Source organism: Narcine bancroftii, chromosome 2, assembly GCF_036971445.1.
Source record: "Narcine bancroftii isolate sNarBan1 chromosome 2, sNarBan1.hap1, whole genome shotgun sequence".
Taxonomy (NCBI): Eukaryota; Metazoa; Chordata; class Chondrichthyes; order Torpediniformes; family Narcinidae; genus Narcine; species Narcine bancroftii.
Genome location: NC_091470.1, coordinates 69,200,334 through 69,221,143, shown reverse-complemented (window position 1 = coordinate 69,221,143; position 20,810 = coordinate 69,200,334). Strand labels below are relative to the sequence as shown.

Here is a 20,810-nt window from a genome sequence, read left to right as displayed (position 1 = left end):
CGAATTGTTCTGCCATATCCACACCCACCCCCTTCCAGTCGCGCTGCTATCTACCCCCCTCGCCTGCCCAACTCAAGCTGCCAGTTCCCCACCTTCGCCCGCCCAACTCGAGCTGCCAGTTTCCACCCCCTCGCCTGCCTGACTTGCGCTGCTGTCTCTCCCCCCACTTGTCGTATTTTGGAGCTTTCCAGATATTAGATGTCCGGATAAAGGATTGTGTACCTGTACCCCTATATCACAATGCAATTCTCTTTACACTGTTCATGTAGTTAGGAACTCAACTACATTTCAATTCAGTGCTGCAGCAAAATCTGTGCCACCCTCCCCCCCTTCCCCCCACCAATGTACATACAATAAGAAAATTATTCCTCTAAATAGTATCCTAGCATGATGCTCTAAACATTAAAATTGTTCAAATAAAGTACCTTAAAATTGTATTCACTATTGTAACATTTAGACAAGATTGGTTTCATTAGTTCGGGAGGACATCCTTGCATTAGTACTTTAGGTTTTGAGGAATAAAAACACTTCATTGCAAAGACATTCAACATTTGGCATAGAATGTTATCAGCTTAGCAACAAAATTAGAGCAATATTTTATATTTTGAAATTTATTGTGGGACCAGACAAGCTGTTATCAGGAAGAACATAGGTAAACCAAAGATCTAACCCTGAAATGAAAGATGAAACATAATATTCAAGATATCAGAATCTGATTGCTTTTGTTAAAAAAGTTTTTCCCCCAACTCCCTCCTTCATGAAAGGAAAACTATTTCAAAACAGAAATAGAGAGAAAAGGGGAGAAAATAAAACAACATAGAAGAGGCTGTGGGATGTGGGATCCCTAAGACCTCTTTCACTCTGAGCCATCAATAAATGGTGCATTCACTGGAAAGTTATACCAACTAGGTAGTTTTGTTGGGCATCTGTAACTCTGGAGTAAAGTCCAATCTCTGAGAAACAATTCAATCCATCACCATAAAAAGACAAGTGCCAATCCAAAAAGTAGAATCATATTTTAGGACCCATCATCTGAACCTGGCATAGTTGACCACCTAAAATTTAGGTGGTCAACTATTCTATGTTCAGATGCTCCATCTCAAATTAGAAATGGAACACATTCATGAACATCCATTCAATGGTAAATGCAATCCTAAATCTAAAGGTTTGGCTAATTTTAAAAAAAAGGGGCAACTTGTATGTCCCTTATTTATGATAAAGGACAGACAAGACAATGTAAAGAAAAACTGTGAATTGAAGTGACCTTTCTACAGAATCACAGCTATGTGCAGAACTGTTAATTTGTTAAGAATCAGAGCAGGGAGGAGTGATGGAACTTCCTTCTTTCTTTAACTTGCCATATACAGCATGCATTCTGGCTTTCTAAATGGATGGCCTCAACCAGACAGCAAGAGCCAAAGCTGAAATATTTCCCAGTAGACTTAAGTTTTCCTGCACAATGAATTCTGTTTTGAATCTGAGGTCCAAGCCATACTCAAATCTCAGGTCCAAAGATGAAGTGGGTAATGTTCACCCTATCACAATTCTTCCCTTCAACAAGTACTATACATCCAATTCATCAAAACATCTGCAATAGGGCACAGTGATACAATGGTAGAATACAGGACTGGCTGATAAATGGATCTATCCTAATTTTCTCACCATAATCATAAACCTTTATTCCCAATTATCCAACAATGCCAACAACCTCTTCATTGCCCTACCTCAGCTTCTCGTGGAAGTCGAATGTTGGAACATCATCTGCATGTGACATCCACGTCATCGCTTTCCTCTCCCAGTAACAACAGTAAAATATGAATACCCAAAGCAGACTTATTACAGAGTACAATACATTTTCCATTAAATCTAGTGAAAAGAGATCAGGAAATATGCAAGCAATCTCAACCCAGCTCTGGCTGCAAACCTACCCATATTCCTGACCCCTGGTATTCTGAACGTGATCCCTACTTCAGCTGTGCAACTGGCCTGCAGTGTGAAACATGCATCCTGGATACATGCCCTGCTTGTGCTTGGGACCCTACAACTCATGTGATGTTCCAATGAGTGAAGCAAATCCAGACCTCTAGGATTTCTGAGCTTTCAGGTGCCATATTATTAGAGCATTTCTCATGGTACCCATATTTTGGCCTAAAGTTTATAGGGTTTCATGGCTGCACATTATCATTCCCTTCATGACTGTCATACATGCAAACCTTCCTTCTCTCAGCACAATTCTGCATCAACTGCCCCTGCATTATTTCAGTCCTTGTCTTGGGAGGGCAACTGTACAATAAAATGGATAAATTGGTTGTTCTTGATTTGGAATTCTTCAGCCCAAAATCTTCTAACTCAAATGAAAGTCAACAGCAAATAAGATTTGAGAGTACACAAATTCGATATTTAAAATAAATGATGCACATACCTTTCAAATCAATGTCACACCAAAAAAAACCCCAAAGCAACTCAAAAGCAAAGCATTTTATGGCATTAAAACTGCACCAGACTACCAACAAGTTGACGGAAAATGTTGACCCTCGTGCGTGGCACACTGACTACTGAGTTGTGATGAATTTCTACGTGTACATCTTTGATGCAGAGATGATAACCAACATCTAATTGAAATCTAACAATACTTTTTTTTATTTAGAATTCCTTTATTATATACTTGATCTCAAAGCCACTGTAGCACCAGCTGTATAATTTTTACAAATCAATAGTTAACTGCTTCCAATCCTAGAACAACTCATTTGTCTTCAAATTATTCACAAAATATACCCCCCCCCCCCCCGCAAAGAGGACATCCACTGCTATTTTTAGTATCAATTTATCCAAGCCTTGCCTTCATTTAATGGCTTAAACCAATCCTGTTAATATAAAAGTCCCGTACTCAATCTGCTGACTTGATGTTTTGACTGCAATCTTTACAAATACCTCTTTCACACTCACTCAACTTTGTTTCTATGGATAATTCTTTCCCCTACCTTTACTGGTTCAAATATTTGCCACCTTCATTGTTGAGCCACATCAAGGAGACCGCGTTATCTAATACAAACCACCAATTTAAATGAAACGATAATCAAGGTCTTGCAGCTTCAAGCTTTAAGGTTGGACAGGTTATAAGGCTTTTAAAATAGTAGTGAGTAATCATAACCTGGATATATGGCTCTATCCAAATTTTTTTTCATCATAGTCATAAACCTTTATACCCAATTATCTAACAATGCCAAGAACCTCTTCATCACCCTAGCTCAGCTTCTAGTGGAAGTCAAATATTGGAACATCATCTGCACATGTGACATCCACATCATCGCTTCCCTCTTCCAGCAATACAGTAAAATATGAATACACAAAGCACACTTACTATAGAGTAATAACTCCTCAAATTCATACTGTAACACTTTTATCCTACTCTTTTCCCAAGCAGATGAGCCTCAAATGAACCCCAAGTTAGTACTGCTTGCCCATGCACATCAGGACATTTTCCACTATATTTCTTTCATCTTCAAACCTGGAAAATTAAATCCACAACCAAGATCTACATCATTTTAAAAAAATGCAAGTTCCCTATAGGCATCAACAGGAATCAACTGGTTCACTGGAAACAACTCAGAATTCTCACAGGGAATAGGCTGAAAGATTGAGGGGGGTGGGTAAAACAGAATAGTGATCTAAATTGCCAAATTGTACAAATTACCACAAACTAGATGACTGAATGCCTTATGACAAACGCATTATCCTGATCTCCATTCTACTTCCTGATGAATCTTTCCCCAATCATGTATCGTGGTTGTAAAAAAAAATGCAGGATTTCTCCAAGGCATCCATAATCAGCATTTCTAGTCATCCCTTATGTTTGGGTACTCAAACAGGCCTGTATCAATGAATTAATTTGGCTCATCATCTATGCATCATAAATGTGTGACCAGCTAATCCCTATTTATGCTCAACAGAAACTCATATATCATGTACACATTTGCAAAATTGACATCTCAGAATTAACAGATGCATCAAATGACGGCCTAGCCCTTGGGACCTCACTACTCTACCTCAGCGCTTGCAGTGCTAATAATCTTTATCCAATTCTTGTAGGAAACACTTTTCATCTCATTGCTTCAAATAAAACAAATACTTGTTTCTCCACAAACATCATTAGCCATATTTAACAGAAGCTTATCTGTGACAGTTCTGTGCAAATGCCTATTTGTTTATCATTTACATATTGCAAAGATTCTACAGGGATAAAATTAGTTAGCAAGGAATAGAGTTCACATACACTGACTGAATCTCTCATGAAACCAACTTTATCTTTAAAAATTAAATTTATTGTACATCACGTGCGTGGTGTTTTTCATTCCAAACCTCATTACCAAAGTCATATGTAAGAGTTCTCAACCACCATCTCTTCTCCACCCGTCTCACCAATGATGCAAAAAGTACTGGGGATTTGGTAGACTTCAGCCACAGATTGCAATCAACATTAAAATACATCTCAATTGATCACACTTTTAATCAGCAAACTAGCGGAAAAGACAAACTTGCAAGTATACAATTCACCTCTCCAAGTTTCAAAACTTGAAATATAGAACAGGAATATAAAATACAAAATCCTGCTGCTCTTTCACATTGCTTGTAAGGAAAAAAATTAGAAGACTCAAATTGATTATAAATGCATCTTTTACCTTTCAGATTTATGTGCAGCCCCCAAATACAAGCACCCCAAGACTACCAATTCACTTGCGTAACTTACTTACAAAATTTAAGTCAACATTGCTCTGTGAATGTGAAAGCATGTCTAACAAATTTGATTGAGTTTATTTGAAGAGGTGACAGAGGATGGTCTACAAGAACTTCCGCAAGGTATTTGATAAGATCCCGCTTGATAGGCTAATCCAGAAAGTCACAGTGAACTGGCCAATTATATACAACATTGGCTTTAATGGTACGAGTCAGAGGGTTGTTATTCATATTGGAGGCCTATCACCAGTGTGGTGCTGCAGGGTCATTATATTGGGTCATTGTTCTCTCATCCGTATGAACAACTTGGATGACAATGTAGTTAATGTGGTTAATAAGTTTGTGGTGACATCAAAATTGGAAGTAGACGAGGGAGTCACGTGATGGAGTAGTGGCCGGACGGTGAACTCCAGCCCTCTCCAGAAAAGTTGGGAAAAACAAAGGAAAACACAAAGGCACAGAAATAAAAGTTACAGAAAAGTGAGTATAAAGGTGGAAAGAAGATGGCGACAAAAAAAGAAAAATCGAAAGCAACGGTAAGAAGAGAGGAAGAGAAGACAAAGGAGGAAAAAGGTGAAGGCCTTACCTGTCCGAAGAGGCCCGCTACGGAGAGAGAAACCCGCTCCCTCAGGTCGGTAAATAATGGACTACAAAAATGGCTCGCTGAGCCGAGTAAAAGTGCGCAACCGCGCATGAAAAAAAACACACCGACGGGAGGGGGGACCAGCTGGGGAGTCGATCTCCACAGCCGGCAACGACAGCTGCAGAACACCTGCAGCAAGAAGAGACCACAGAAGACAATAGAAACAAGAAAGAAGAGGAGGAAAGGGCACCAAAGAAACAACAGATGGCCAACCCAGAGGAAGAAGAAGAGGAAGAGGAAGAGTACAGTGAAATAGAAGAAGAAAAGAAAGGCAAGATAAAGGATATACTTTCTCTTATTAAAGGATACATGGAGTCATTTAAAGAATGGCAAACACAGGAATTTAAGGATTTAAGAAAAAGAATAAACAACACAGAAGAGAAAATGAATAAAATAGAGATGACCTTAACAGAAATGGGAAAGAAAATGGACAAGATGGAAGAGCGGGCAGTAGCAGCAGAAATGGAGGTAGAAGACTTAAAAAAGAAATTGGAGGAATCTAATAAAAAAACTAAAGAGACACAAGAACTACTAGCTCAAAAAATAGATACAATGGAAAACCATAACAGAAGAAATAACATAAAGATAGTGGGCCTTAAGGAAGATGAAGAAGGCAAGAATATGAGGGAGTTTATAAAAGAGTGGATCCCTAAGACCCTAGGATGTCCAGAACTACAGCAAGAAATGGAAATAGAAAGGGCACATAGAGTATTGGCCTCTAAACCACAACCACAACAAAAACCAAGATCTATTGTAGTAAAATTCCTAAGATATACTACAAGAGAAAAGGTACTGGAGAAGACAATGGAAAAAGTAAGAGAGGGCAACAAACCACTGGAGTATAAAGGGCAAAAAATCTTCATTTATCCAGATATAAGTTTTGAACTCCTAAAGAAGAGAAAAGAGTTCAATACAGCAAAGGCGATTTTATGGAAGAAAGGGTATAAATTTATACTAAAGCATCCAGCGGTATTGAAAATATTTATTCCAGGACAACAAAACAGACTATTCTCGGATCCAGAAGAAGCACGAAAATTTGCAGAACAATTACAAAAATAGACTGAGGGAGGAAGACGGGTAATGAGAGTTAAAATGATCACGATTGATATGTATGTGGGTAAAGACAAAAATAGACTGAGGGATGAAGACGGGTAATGAGAGTAAAAATGATCACGATTGATATGTATGCGGGTAAAGAGGTATAAGAGTGAATAGAGACAATGTGCATACGTGAATGTATCTGTACTTAGAGGAAAATATAGATAGTATAGACAAGAATTAATAAGGGAAGGTAATGGAATAGAGAGAATAAGGAGGGAATTAAAAGAGTGACCTTTGTGACATATGAAAAGTGAAATCTTTTCTGGGGGGGGCGGGGTGAGGGGAAATAGCGGTCACTGCAAAATCAGTTGACGCTTACGAGTGGATTCGCAAATCCAAATGGAGAGGGGAGATGTGGTTGTCCGACAAGGGATAAAGGACAACTCAGGAGGGGAAGGGGAGATTGGGGATAAATAAGATAGAAATAGGAGAATAAGGAAAATGTTGGATGTTGTAGGAATGTTGTCTTATAAAGAGTTGAAAATAAGAAAACAGAAATGGAAAAGGAGGAAAGGTAATGATGGAAAAACGGAAAGAGAAGACAAACAAAATATAAAAGGGCTACGCTGAACTATATGACTTTAAATATTAATGGAATACATAACCAAATTAAAAGGAAGAAACTACTAAATTTAAATGAATAAATGTATTCCATTAGAAAAAATAACATATAGGTTAAGAAATAGTATTGAAATATTCGAACAAGTATAGGAGCCTTACATTAAATACAATAGCGAAAACCTACCGGGGACAAACATTACCTAAGTTGATGGAAGGAGAAGGAAAGAAAAGAATGGACTCAGTAGAATTTCTGGTGTATTTTTGTTGAATGACAACATTGTCTGACTGGCTTAAAGCAACCTAGATTGTATACCTAAAATGGATGAGGGGGGGGGTGGGGGGGTGGCTTGGGAGGGAGGGGGGGGGAGAAAAAGTCACTGTATATGTGTGAAAAAGAAATAGTGTACATCATGGCTAATGTGATTTATGGTGTGAAAAATAAAAAATTTAAAAAAAAAATTGGAAGTAGACAACGAAGGTGGCTTTTGGAGATTACACAGGATCAAGATGAAATGGGAAAGAGGGTCGCAGGATGGCAGATGGAACTTAACATGGATAACTGGCAGAGTGACTAAGGATGGAATGGAAACAATTAGAAGGGTCATGGAACATATGGGTGCTTGCTGCCTTGCGACGAATAAAGGTAGACAAATCCCCTGGACTAGATATGATATTCCCCCACACCTTGAGGGAGGCAAATGCTGAAATTGCAGGGCCCCTGCCAGATATATTCAAAATGTCCTTAGTCACAGGGGAGGTACCAGAGGATTGGAGAGTAGCTCATCTTGTCCCCTGTTTAAAAAGGGCTCCAAAAGTAAACCAGGCAATTATAGGCCAGTGACCCTGACAATAGTAGTAAGCAAATTATTTGAAGGATTTCAGAGATAGGATATATAGAAACTTGGACCATCATCAGTTGATTAACGACAGTCAGCATGGATTTATGTGTGGTTGGTCGTATTTAACGAATCTTGTAGAGATTTTTGAGGAAGTTACCAAGAAGGTTGATGAGAGAAAGGCTGTGGAAGTTGTATATGGACTTTAGTAAGGCCTTTGATAAGGTTCCACATGAGAGGTTTGATCAGAAGGTTAGGACACTAGGTATACACAGAGGTTGCAAACGGGATTCAAAATTGGCTTGGTGGAAGAAAACAGTGTGGTGGTGGATGGTTGCTCTCAGACTGGAGGTCTATGTCGAGTGGCATGCCTCAGGGATTCGTGTTGGGACCATTATTGTTTACTATTATATAAATGACCTAGAGGATAATGTGAATTGAAACGGCAAGTTTGCTGATGACACAAAGATAGGAGGCATCGTGGACTGTGAGAGGGATCTGGACTAACTGGGAAATTGGAATTTAATGCAGATGTGTGAGGTGTTACAGTTTGGAAGAGCAAATCAGGGTAGTAGGTCATACACAGTAAATGATAGGCCATTGAGAAGTGCGGAGGAGCAAAGAGATCTGGGAATATATATACATTGTTCCCTGAAAGAGGCGTCACATGTGGATAGGGTTGTAAAGAAAGCTTTTGGCATCTTCAGCTTTATAAATCAAAGTATGGAGTATAGAAGTTGGGATATTATGTTGAAGTTATTCAAGTCATTGGTGAGACCGTACTTTGAATATTGTGTGCAGTTGTGGTCGCCCAATAGCAGGAAAGTTGTCAATAAGATTGAAAGATGGCAGAGAAGATTTACTAAGATGTTGCTGCGTTTTCAAGAGTTGAGTTAATGGGAAAGATTAAACAAGTTAGGATTATACTCCTTGGAACAAAGAAAAATGAGGGGAGACTTGATAGAGGTTTCTAAGATTATGAGGGGTATAGGCAGAGTAGATGCGAGTAAGATGTTTCCACTCAAGATTGGAGGAGATAAATTCGAGAGGTCATAGCTTTAAGCTAAAAGGGGTATGAGTGGAACCATTAGGGGAAGGTTTTTCACTCAGAGCGGTAGGAGTGTGGAATGAGCTGCCATCTGATGTAGTGAATGCAAATTCAATCTTTTTAAAAAATAAATTGGATAAATACATGATAGGAGTGGTCTGGAGGATTATGGAATGAGAGTCGGTCAGTGGAACTAGCTTGTACAGACTGGAAGGTCAAATTGCCTGTTTTTTGTTCTGTAACAGTCTATGGTTCTAGGTTTCATTTTAAGAGGTTACACCAAGGTAGAACTAAACAGTAAAAGGTAGGGGCTTGGAAGAGTGTTGTAGAACAGAGAGACCTCGAGGGTACAGATGAAGTTCCTTGATGGTGATGATACAGGTAGACAGGTGCTCAAGGAAGTATTTGGCACACTTCATTGGTCAGTCATGGCATCCAGTACAGGAGTTGGGACATCATGTTACAACTGCACTGAGTATTATGTGCTGCTCTGGTCACCCAATAAAGGGAAAGATGTCATTAAGCCTTGAAGGGATGCAGAAAATGTTCTCGATGTGATTGAGATTAGGGAACTTGAGTTATAAGGTGATAAGCCATTCGGAGTTTTTTCCCCTCGAGTGGCAAAGACAAGCGGTGACCCAATAGAAATATAACGCCACACTCAGTTAAATAACCCTTTTCCCAGAATATGGGATTCAAAAACTAAAGGGCTAAGATTTAAAGCAAGAGGAATTTCAAAAGGGACCCAAGGGCAACTATTTCCAGACAGAGCATGTTAGTTTATAGAACGAGATGATACAGGAGGGTACACCAAGTAATATTTAGTCAGGTACTTGGATAGGAACAGTTTAAGGAGATAGGAGCCAAACAAACAAATGGGACTCGCTCAAGTTGACAATATGAATGACATGGACAAGTTGAGCCAGTTTTCAGTGCTGCAAAACCCTGACTCCAATTTATTTTGACAATATGCATTTTAATGAATTTTAACATGGAGTCATCAAATAAAGTCACTAAAAATAACGTTGTCATGGAGAAGATGAAAAACAAAGGATTTGATACTTGTCAATGAACTTTAACGCAGCTCAGCTTCCAACTGGCAGCAATTCAGCAGAAAGGAACATTGGGGTTTGGCTCAATCTTCTGAGGTTCTCTCTCTGTGCAGCCAGCGCATCCTTGGGTCTAACACTGCACCCCATACAAGGCATGGTACCGTCGCCCAGCCAGTCGATAGCCTCCATGATGCGTCTTTTGGCAAAAGCCAGGAAGGGCACTCCCACCAGGCAGGGAGAGGACTCACCGAGTTTCTCCACCAGTTTGAGCATCACTCCACCGATGTGCACTTCCCCAGTGACTCGCAGGAGCACATCGCGGCTCAGGTCGGTCACGAGAACGTTGAGCTCCCACGTCCCGTCGGCGTAGCAGCCATCGGGCATCCGAATACCGTCTAAAGCCATCCTCTAGAGCTCTAGCGAAATAAAGGGCGAGACATTTAACACAGGGGAGGGGGGGAAGAGGGAACTTTACAACAGTTAGCGTGTTAGAATGAGCGCAGCCACGATTTCCCTTCCAATCTGCAGAAGACAGCGGTAATTTTATGACCAAGATGAAATGCAATTCGTGCCAGTGAAAGACATGGAATTGAAAGTCCTTGCACGTCCAAAGGGGCGGCCAGGGCTCGGCTCTCCCTTTCGGCCCATTCCGTTAGCAGGAGCCGCGGCCGCGCTGCTGACCTGCCGCAACGACTTTCCCCTCCCCGTTAACCACACTCGATGACAAAATGGGGCTCCGAGCGGACTCGTCCTCGTCCCACAAGGTGAATCCGGGATCCCGGACGGCTGATTTGCGACTGCCGAGATTGATTGGGACGCTTCCAGCAGGATGTGGAGCCCGCCGGGGAAGGGCTGCCAATAAAGCCCCTCAGCCCGGGCCGCCTTCACACGCTTCGCCGACGACCCTGGTCCGGGAGGGAGGTGACCGATCGGACCCCTCCCGCCTGTTCCCCACCCCCTCAACAAACGCACGCAAAATGTCCATCGAGCTGAGCGGCCGCAGCTCCCGGAGCGGGGCGGCGACTCCAGAGCAACAGTTATCCCGGGGAAAATACAGCCGAAGCCGCGGGTTTAAAATAAAAAGGGGGAGGGGGGGCTAAATTACCTCGGAGGATCCGCGGAGGGCAGCCCCCAACACCGTGTCCGCGGTGGAGGAGTGCGCCGAGGGTCCGGCTGGCCGCGCTCTCTTAATGGAGTCGCTCCTTGATTCCCTCCCTCCGTCCGTCGCCAACTTCAGTCTCCGCCGTCCATGGCTGCGTTGCCCCAGAGCCGGGTCAACTCCCCGGCAGCCTCTGTCCCCGCTCTTGCGGCCAGCTCCAGCCGCACAACAACCCCTCCAACGCGAACAATGAAGCCGAGCGTCCGCTGCCTTTTAAGGAAATGCGAGAGGAGCCGCGCTGAACATCCGGGCGCCGAGCTCCAGGGGTACACACTGCACGGCGGCATTCCCGTTAGCACCGGCCCCCTGGGCAACTCCGCCACACACACACTCACTCACACAGAGTCGACGAGTTCACGGAGGGAGCTTCCCCTTTCCACTGCAAAATGTGCAGTTTCCACTTCAGAGAAGTTTGGATTCGCTTCAGAGTCAAGAGGTCAATAATTGTCATAAAATGTGTGAGTTTAGCTGAAGGACAGAACTGTTGAATGCAGAGGTCAGCCTGCACGAATGTCCAGCCAAATTCGCAGTCGAGACACAGAGGATGAGATTGGGGACTACATCACACGGTAAGACGGTGCTTTTGTTTTGGACGCACATCAAAACTTGGGGCTCCCAAATCTGTACCGAGTAAACTCCAATCAACACCAGGATAATCGGTCCTTTAAGTGTTGGTAACGGCGGGATACCCCAAAAATCCCTGGCATGATTGTGCTTACAAATACTCGTGAGCAAGAGTGCGAGTCATTATTTCAACTTGACGGCAAAAGACACCATTTATAACAGTGGGGCATACCCCCAGTAGTGCTACTCCACTGGATTACTGTGTTCAAGTCCTTGGAGAGGGAGGTGAAACCTCACCTGGATCACAATCCTGCCAACCGAGCAGGATTGGCACCCAAATTAAGGACCTGGGAAGCTTCAGGTACCACTGACCCTCCTTAAATTTATTTCGGGTTTATTTGTCACAAAATACCTAGTACAATGACAAGGGTTCTTTTAAAGTATACAGAACAGTTCATAGAGCCCATGCAAAGAGCACAAATACAGAGTATAGGATTACAATGGAAAGGAAGATCAAGTGCCATCAAGCAACATTGTTATGGGTTCATTCAGGAATCTAATAGTGGCAGAGAAGAAATAGTCTGTTGATTTGTGCTTTCTTACTCTGAGACATGTTCCTCAGTATGTTGGGGGAGCAGGGGATGTGGATGGAATCCAAGTGGAGGAAAAAAGTGGGTGAGTGAACACAGTCGCTTCTGATCTTGAGCTCAGCAGTTCCCATCCATCCAGCAAGGTGCCTGTGCAGAAGTTGTTGAGGGACAAGGGGGGCATACTGAACTTCCTCACTCTTCTAAGAAAGTAGAACCATTGATGCATTTTCTTGACATTGCACCAATAAAGGCACAAATACATTAGGGATGCCAGAATTAGAGTGCAAATGTTCGGCAAATTACTATTTATTCTTGTTATCGATTATGAAAGAACACAAACCATTTTATGCAGATGCCAAAAGGATCGGCTGTGCAGGTCGATTTATTCTACCAAGTTGTTACCTTGGCTTTTGTTCTTCATTTGAGCCATTCTGTTCTATTAATAAAAACATAAATACAATGAAATATGTTTACAAAAATGCAAGCTTAAAAACATCTGATGATATAATGATTTAAATCCATGGTTGCATTTTCTGGAATTGCACACAACAATTTCATTTGGGCTAATTCATCAACTGCATTTATAACTTGAGTTCACTCACAATAATCTATGAGGAAAAGCATTATATATTCTGTTGAATGGATTAGGTTTTCCTCAGCCTTTCAGACAAGACATTTAAAGTGCAGTATTTATTCCAAACATTTATATATGGATTGACAAAAACCTGCTAACAAGTCTTTTTTTTCATTATTTGCCTTGGATAAAAGTTCATTGAGAGGTTACAAAAATAGATATAATAGAATTTCAGTGGATAGTTTCACTCATTCTTCTGGATTAAAAGCACACAAATGAAAATTTTCCCTGAATAAATATTCAATGGAAAAAAGAGCAGATTTTTTTTTTGACAATATATTTTTACCTTTGTGTTTTTTTGTGTCCAAGAATTACATACATGTTGGAGAAACAATTGAAACAGAATGATCAGTTTTAATTATACTTCATATGGATTATGAAACATTTAAAGTCAAATAATTATCAAAAATTAATATCCATAAATGTATCATTTAATGATTTTTAGAAATAGGAATCAGATATCCTAGATCAACTTATTGAACGTGAGGCCATTGAATTATACATATTGTAATACATTTTGAAGTCAACAATGAAAAACAAACATTGATTTATTAATGATTGTATGTAATAAGTTGATAAACAATTTGATAATCTCTTATTATGAACCCAATTTCAATTTATTGTCAGAATACATACATGACATCACATACAACCCTGAGATTCTTTTTTCTGTGGGCGAGGCAGAATTACTGCTTTGTGCAAAAAAAAATGACTGTTCATAGTGTATATGTGTACCAAGTGATTGATTGTTCTACCTGGCAAATTTATCATTGGATAACGTACATTCACAAGTGGCAAACAGACCACCTTTTTAGCAACACCATATATGAAATACAATAATTAGAAAACAAATAATATTATATTTATTATAAAGCATTTTTTCAGAAGTGCGCAATTAACAAAGTAAATACTGCAATCCACTGAAGAGGTACTGGGCTTCTCCTCCAGAAAAACAAGGACTGGTTCAACGAAAACAGCCAGGAAATCCAGGAGCTGCTGGCAAAGAAGCGAGCTGCCCACCAGGCTCACCTTACAAAGCCATCCTGTCCAGAGAAGAAACAAGCCTTCCGTCGCGCATGCAGCCATCTTCAGCGCAAACTCCGGGAGATCCAAAATGAGTGGTGGACTATCCTCGCCAAGCGAACCCAGCTCAGCACGGACATTGGCGACTTCAGGGGTTTCTACGAGGCTCTAAAGGCTGTGTACGGCCCCTCACCCCAAGTCCAAAGCCCGCTGCGCAGCTCAGACGCCAAAGTCCTCCTCAGCGAAAAGATCTCCATCCTCAACCGATGGTCAGAATATTTCCAATCTCTTTTCAGTGCCAACCGCTCAGTCCAAGATTCCGCCCTGCTCCAGCTCCCTCAACAGCCCCTAAGGCTAGAGCTGGATGAGGTCCTCACCCAGGATGAGACATATAAGGCAATCAAACAACTGAAAAGTGGCAAAGCAGCAGGTATGGATGGAATCCCCCCAGAGGTCTGGAAGGCTGGCGGCAAAACTCTGCATGTCAAACTGCATGAGTTTTTCAAGCTTTGTTGGGACCAAGGAAAACTGCCTCAGGACCTTCGTGATGCCACCATCATCACCCTGTACAAAAACAAAGGCGAGAAATCAGACTGCTCAAACTACAGGGGAATCACGCTGCTCTCCATTGCAGGCAAAATCTTCGCTAGGATTCTCCTAAATAGAATAATACCTAGTGTCGCCGAGAATATTCTCCCAGAATCACAGTGTGGCTTTCGCGCAAACAGTGAACAACTGACATGGTCTTTGCCCTCAGACAGCTCCAAGAAAAGTGCAGAGAACAAAACAAAGGACTCTACATCACCTTTGTTGACCTCACCAAAGCCTTCGACACCGTGAGTAGGAAAGGGCTTTGGCAAATACTAGAGCCCATGGGATGCCCCCCAAAGTTCCTCAACATGGTTATCCAACTGCACGAAAACCAACAAGGTCGGGTCAGATACAGCAATGAGCTCTCTGAACCCTTCTCCATTAACAATGGCGTGAAGCAAGGCTGTGTTCTCGCACCAACCCTCTTTTCAATCTTCTTCAGCATGATGCTGAACCAAGCCATGAAAGACCTCAACAATGAAGACGCTGTTTACATCCGGTACCGCACGGATGGCAGTCTCTTCAATCTGAGGCGCCTGCAAGCTCACACCAAGACACAAGAGAAACTTGTCCACGAACTACTCTTTGCAGACGATGCCGCTTTAGTTGCCCATTCAGAGCCAGCTCTTCAGCGCTTGACGTCCTGTTTTGCGGAAACTGCCAAAATGTTTGGCCTGGAAGTCAGCCTGAAGAAAACTGAGGTCCTCCATCAGCCAGCTCCCCACCATGACTACCAGCCCCCCCCACCCCCCCCCACATCTCCATCGGGCACACAAAACACAAAACGGTCAACCAGTTTACCTATCTCAGCTGCACCATTTCATCAGATGCAAGGATCGACAACGAGATAGACAACAGACTCGCCAAGGCAAATAGCGCCTTTGGAAGACTACACAAAAGAGTCTGGAAAAACAACCAACTGAAAAACCTCACAAGGATAAGTGTATATAGAGCCGTTGTCATACCCACACTCCTGTTCAGCTCCGAATCATGGGTCCTCTACCGGCACCACCTACGGCTCCTAGAACGCTTCCACCAGCATTGTCTCCGCTCCATCCTCAACATCCATTGGAGCGCCTTCATCCCTAGCGTCGAAGTACTCGAGATGGCAGAGGTCGACAGCATCGAGTCCACGCTGCTGAAGATCCAGCTGCGCTGGGTGGGTCACGTCTCCAGAATGGAGGACCATCGCCTTCCCAAGATCGTGTTATATGGCGAGCTCTCCACTGGCCACCGTGACAGAGGTGCACCAAAGAAGAGGTACAAGGACTGCCTAAAGAAATTTCTTGGTGCCTGCCACATTGACCACCGCCAGTGGGCTGATATCGCCTCAAACCGGGCATCTTGGCGCCTCACAGTTCGGCGGGCAGCAACCTCCTTTGAAGAAGACCGCAGAGCCCACCTCACTGACAAAAGACAAAGGAGGAAAAACCCAACACCCAACCCCAACCCACCAATTTTCCCCTGCAACCGCTGCAACCGTGTCTGCCTGTCCCGCATCGGACTTGTCAGCCACAAACGAGCCTGCAGCTGACGTGGACATTTACCCCCCTCCATAAATCTTCGTCCGCGAAGCCAAGCCAAAGAAGTTTTTAAAATGGATATGGTACATATTGCCTTGTGAAGCTAAGTAACTTATGTTGTCCATTGCTAATTTTCAGAGGCTCGATACATTTTTAGGATTTATTACAACAATTGGAATTAATCCTGGGGAATAACTGGTTCATTTATCATTTAAGATTAAATTTAAAGGGATGCAAAATCTTAATCCCTATTTTGGTTAAAAATTTACAATGTAGAAATTATGGTTTGTTTGGTGCCCACACCTACTGATCATTATGGGTTTCTAAATATTAAATAAAGGTGACATCAAACAATGAATTTCACTTTTTAGAAACGTTTGTTTTAAATTTATATAATTTATTTCATTGAATAAAATTTAATGATTAGGTTTCTCATAATAATTGAAGTGGCTATATTCATTTTAGATCACATTGCGCCATCATCTGGTAAGATCTATGTTGCAGATTCTCAATTTGTTAAGAAATCAAAGACAGAAGTTCCATTAACATGTTTGCCTTCAGTTTAGCTGATCCCAAATAAAATCTAGCCCAGTTTCATTACCACTCATGGTGATATTATGGATATCTTGTTTTTGTTCTACATGTGTGTTGTAGGAAAAAACTTATGATTATAGAAGTATATGTAACATTGGTTCCAAACAATAATTGTTCTTGTAAAGCCGTAAACTCTGTCAACTGTTGTTTGGGTGGGTTGCTGCAATATTTATATAAAGTTCCAGAAAGGGAGACTGGAACTCACAGATTAGAAGCATTTGTAGGTTGGCGACTGGTTTCCTTTGGCCTGTATTTCCATTGAATAAGATCATGGGTAATCTGATTGTTATGGCAGTGGTAGTTAACCTTTCATCAAGTGTATCTAACTCTGCCTTGAAAGTATTCAGATTTTGCTTCCACTGGCCTTGGAAAAGAGTGGTGGCATCATATCTCAACTGTCTTAGTAGATGACTCTGTTTTAAAACCCCAATTCTAAGTTAACCCCTATCCACCTTGTCAAGATTCCTCAGGTTTCACTCAAAAGCGGGGGCTTGGCAAGATGGCGTAAGGAACAGACGTGCCTTCCAGTCCTCTCCTGACTCTGAGTTATTGTTTTGTTTATAAGTGCCCGTTAAAATTCTTTAAAAAGTTTATAAATAGTAAGAGGTGCTGAATTAATATCTAATGGTACATTTGCTAAAAAAAAGTAAAAGAAAACGCCAACAGATCGTTAAAAAATTACATTTCCCGAAATTATCTGAGCCTACCTGTTTACAAGAAGCCAGGACTCAGCGTGGAATGGATCCAGGAGAAGAAGTGCAGGATTCGGCATTGGAACTTCGTTCTGTACCGGTAGGGCTCTTTAAAGATGACGCCTGGCAGCCTTTGGAACAAAGGGCTGGCCGGGCGCGTGTATTTCAAATAACGCCCGCTGGGAGCACTGTCACTGAGAGTTTGACAGCTGAATCAGCTGGGACGCCACCAGCTGGAGAGTTAAAGAACCGACCTCCGATTGATATAGCAGTGGCGCTACGAAATGCACCACCAGTTATGACGGTTTCCCCAGGTTTAGATATAATGAAGGCTTTTGATGAGATATGGCTTAAAGATAACCCTGACTATCAGCCTCCTGATATTGCTGAGGGGGCTGTGGCAGGGGTTTCTACACGGAGCCATACTGCAAGAAAGGCTGCTAAACCAAGGGAAGGGACAGAAGATCCTTTGGTCTCTCAGAAACAACAGGATCCTACTATGTCTGAATCTACCTTTGCTGATATGCTTATCAAGAATCTTGAATTTAAGTTATATTCTTCAATGAAACAGCTAGGTAATTCTATGACCCAGGTCTATTCCAAGCTTAATACATTGGTGGATATTAATACTCAACAGATGGCTGACTATGAAGCTTTTAAACTTGAAACTAATGAAAGACTTGATATGTGTGATCAAGGTTTAGTCGACGTACAAGATCAATTGCAAGATGTAAACAAAACAATTGAAGCATTGCAGATTCAGAATAAAAATTTAGCAAAAAAGGTTGATTATTTGGAGAATCAATCTAGACGGAACAACATAAAAATTGTTGGTTTGCCAGAAGACATAGAAGGGCCAGATCCAAGAAAATTTTTTACTGAATGGATTCCACGAGTGTTAGGACAAGACAAGTTCCCCGAAGGTTTAATATTGGAACGTGCTCATAGAGCTTTGAGAAGGAAACCTTTTTCAGGACAGAATCCAAGACCTGTTCTGGTCCGTTGTTTAAACTACTGTGATAGAGAGACAATTTTACGTGTGGCTATTAGAAACGCACAGCAAAATAGATCTCCTTTGATGGTTCAGAACAATCGTGTTTTTTTAAAATCCGGATCTGAGTCAAGAAATTATGTTTCAACGACGTGACTTTAATTCCGTGAAAAGAGTTGTTGTGGAAAAAAGGATATAAGGCAACATTTAGGTATCCTGCAGTATTGAAGATTTTTCAGGATGGATATCAGCCAAAGTTTTTTGATAATCCTAAAGAAGCTAAGGACTTTGCTCAATCTTTACCGATCACACAATTTCAGGAACGACGTAGTCCTCCACGGTCTCCGAAGAGAGTGGAGATACAAGATGGGAATCAGATTTCAAGAAGAAATGGAAGCAATGGTGGTCGAAGTGGCAAAGTTGATTAAAAAAAACCCAAATCTTTTACTTTTTTTTGAGAAGATTTCAGATAATGATGATAGTTTAATATGAAATGGGAGTTGGGAGAGGGAACTGGGTGGGCATTATTTTCCAGAAGTCATCAGCTACGTGTGAGTTATCTCACACCCAGTATTTTGTGGGAGTTACCGCATTGTGCGGTTTAAACAGGAGGAGGTAGTTGACCTCTTGCCTGTTTTTTTTTCCTTAATTTTTGGGTTTAGGAGTGAAGTTTTTTTTAATTACTTTTTTTAAAATAAATATTTTTTTTTCTTTTTGATTGTAGTTTTAAGAGGGAATAAGGGGAGGGGTTTTTCCTTTTTTTTCTCTTTTTTTGGGAGGTTTTTTTTTCTCTTTTTCTTTTTTTTCTTTCTTTTTTTGTTGAGTTGTTGTAAGGAATGTCTAAATTGAAGTTTGCTTCTTTTAATGTGCAGGGTTTAAATAATCCTATTAAGCATAAGAAAGTACTCGCTTACTTAAAAAAATTAAAAGTTGATGTGGCTTTTTTGCAGGAAACTCATTTAACAGATAAGGAACATTTGAAACTCAAACGTGAATGGGTTGGACAAGTTTTTTCTTCATTTAATTCAAAGGCAAGAGGAGTGGCAATTTTGGTGCACAAGAATTTACCATTTCAGTTACAGAATGAAGAGAAAAATGGTGGAAGATTATTAAAATTGAACTGTACAATTTTTAACGAAGCTTGGACTTTGCTTGATATTTATGCTCCGAATGTTGAGGATACAGCTTTTGTTGTGGATATGTCTTTATTACTTGGACAATCAAATTCTAATGTGATGATTGGGGGAGATTTAAACGTGGTATTGGAGCCTTTATTGGACGAGTATCCAAGAGTAATTAAGAAATCTAAGACGGCAGTTCAAGTAACTAATATGATGTCAGATTTGAATTTAGTTGATATTTGGCGAAGATTTAATCCTACAGAGAAAGATTTTTCTTTTTATTCTTCGCGCCATAATTCTTTTTCTAGAATTGATTTTTTTAAAAAATTTCAACAAATTTGCAGGTTTCACTCAAAAGCTGGTGAATAGGCCACATTCTTAGGGAAAACACAAGAGGCTGCAGATGCTGGAATCTGGAATAAAATAATTGTCTACATTTTGGGCTGGAACCCTTCTTTATAATCTGTCAGACACATTCTTTGATTGAGCTTCTTGTGTCTCACATGTATAATTTCTATTTTCTGCAAAGGATTTTTCCCAGGATTAAGACCTCATCAACCAAATATACAATGGTGACAAGGATAAGAAAAATTACATCTTATTTTAAATTTAGACGTTCAGCACCATAACAGGCCTACAAGCCTGTGCTACCAAATACCCCAATTTATCTACAATCCCTGTACATTTTGAAGGGATGCAAGCAAATTCAACTATCTCAGAATGCCAACTTGTTCAAGGCATGGACAATTGGGCCTGCCTGATTCTTTGTCAGCTGACAGATCTTACACCTTGGAATTTTTAAAAATGTTCACATGGAGAAAATATTTATATTTGGAAAACATCAAGTTTATTCCTGAAAGGAACCACGAACTTGGACCTTCCAGCTCTACTTGAAATTTGGCAGGTCCCCAGACAGAGCTGGATGCACATTTTAAATTCAGATCACTCATATTATGGACACAAAATTTAAAAAAAAGTTAACCAAGAATACATAATACTTATTGAGTTAAATAATCATTATTTAGAGAAACATTCTTTGGTACTTGCCCAATATTGAGAAGATTTTAAAATTGATAACAAAGGAGTTATTGAAAGTTCAAGGATTTCAAGTAAAATTTAAGACATTAAGTATTTTCTGAATTTCTCAAGTTTTATATGCTTGAAAAGATTTTAAAAATACAAATGAAACCTTAAGATGAAAACTTTAGCTTACTTAAAGGAAAGTAAGCAAAGTATGGGCTTGAAATTTTATTGCACATCTGGTTGGGTACTGATGCACTGTGCACCTTCCAACATGTCATTGCAGCAGTCTATCATCCCTGTGGGTTTCAAGACAGCCACTAACATCCCAGT

At 40.9% G+C, this 20,810-nt stretch overlaps 1 protein-coding gene and 1 long non-coding RNA gene across 6 annotated transcripts in view; one reads left to right on the top strand and one right to left on the bottom strand.

The window, feature by feature from the left end:
- The window catches only part of fermt2 (FERM domain containing kindlin 2), a 160,165-nt gene extending 148,760 nt beyond the window's left edge, over nt 1-11,405 (bottom strand). For 2 of the 5 annotated variants that reach the window (XM_069917002.1, XM_069917003.1), the window contains exons 1-2: nt 11,081-11,405; nt 10,224-10,391 (exon numbers count right to left, since the gene is read on the bottom strand). In XM_069917002.1, coding sequence (XP_069773103.1) covers nt 10,224-10,380 — 157 coding nt within the window. In that variant the 5' untranslated portion in view covers nt 10,381-10,391; nt 11,081-11,405. The remainder of the gene's footprint in view (nt 1-10,223; nt 10,392-11,080) is intronic. The other 3 variants (XM_069917004.1, XM_069917005.1, XM_069917006.1) reach the window with 3 other exon arrangements.
- The window catches only part of LOC138753691 (uncharacterized), a 128,095-nt gene continuing 117,734 nt past the window's right edge, over nt 10,450-20,810 (top strand). Inside the window, exon 1 of the long non-coding RNA XR_011351363.1 lies at nt 10,450-11,703. This is a non-coding gene — a long non-coding RNA (uncharacterized lncRNA). The remainder of the gene's footprint in view (nt 11,704-20,810) is intronic.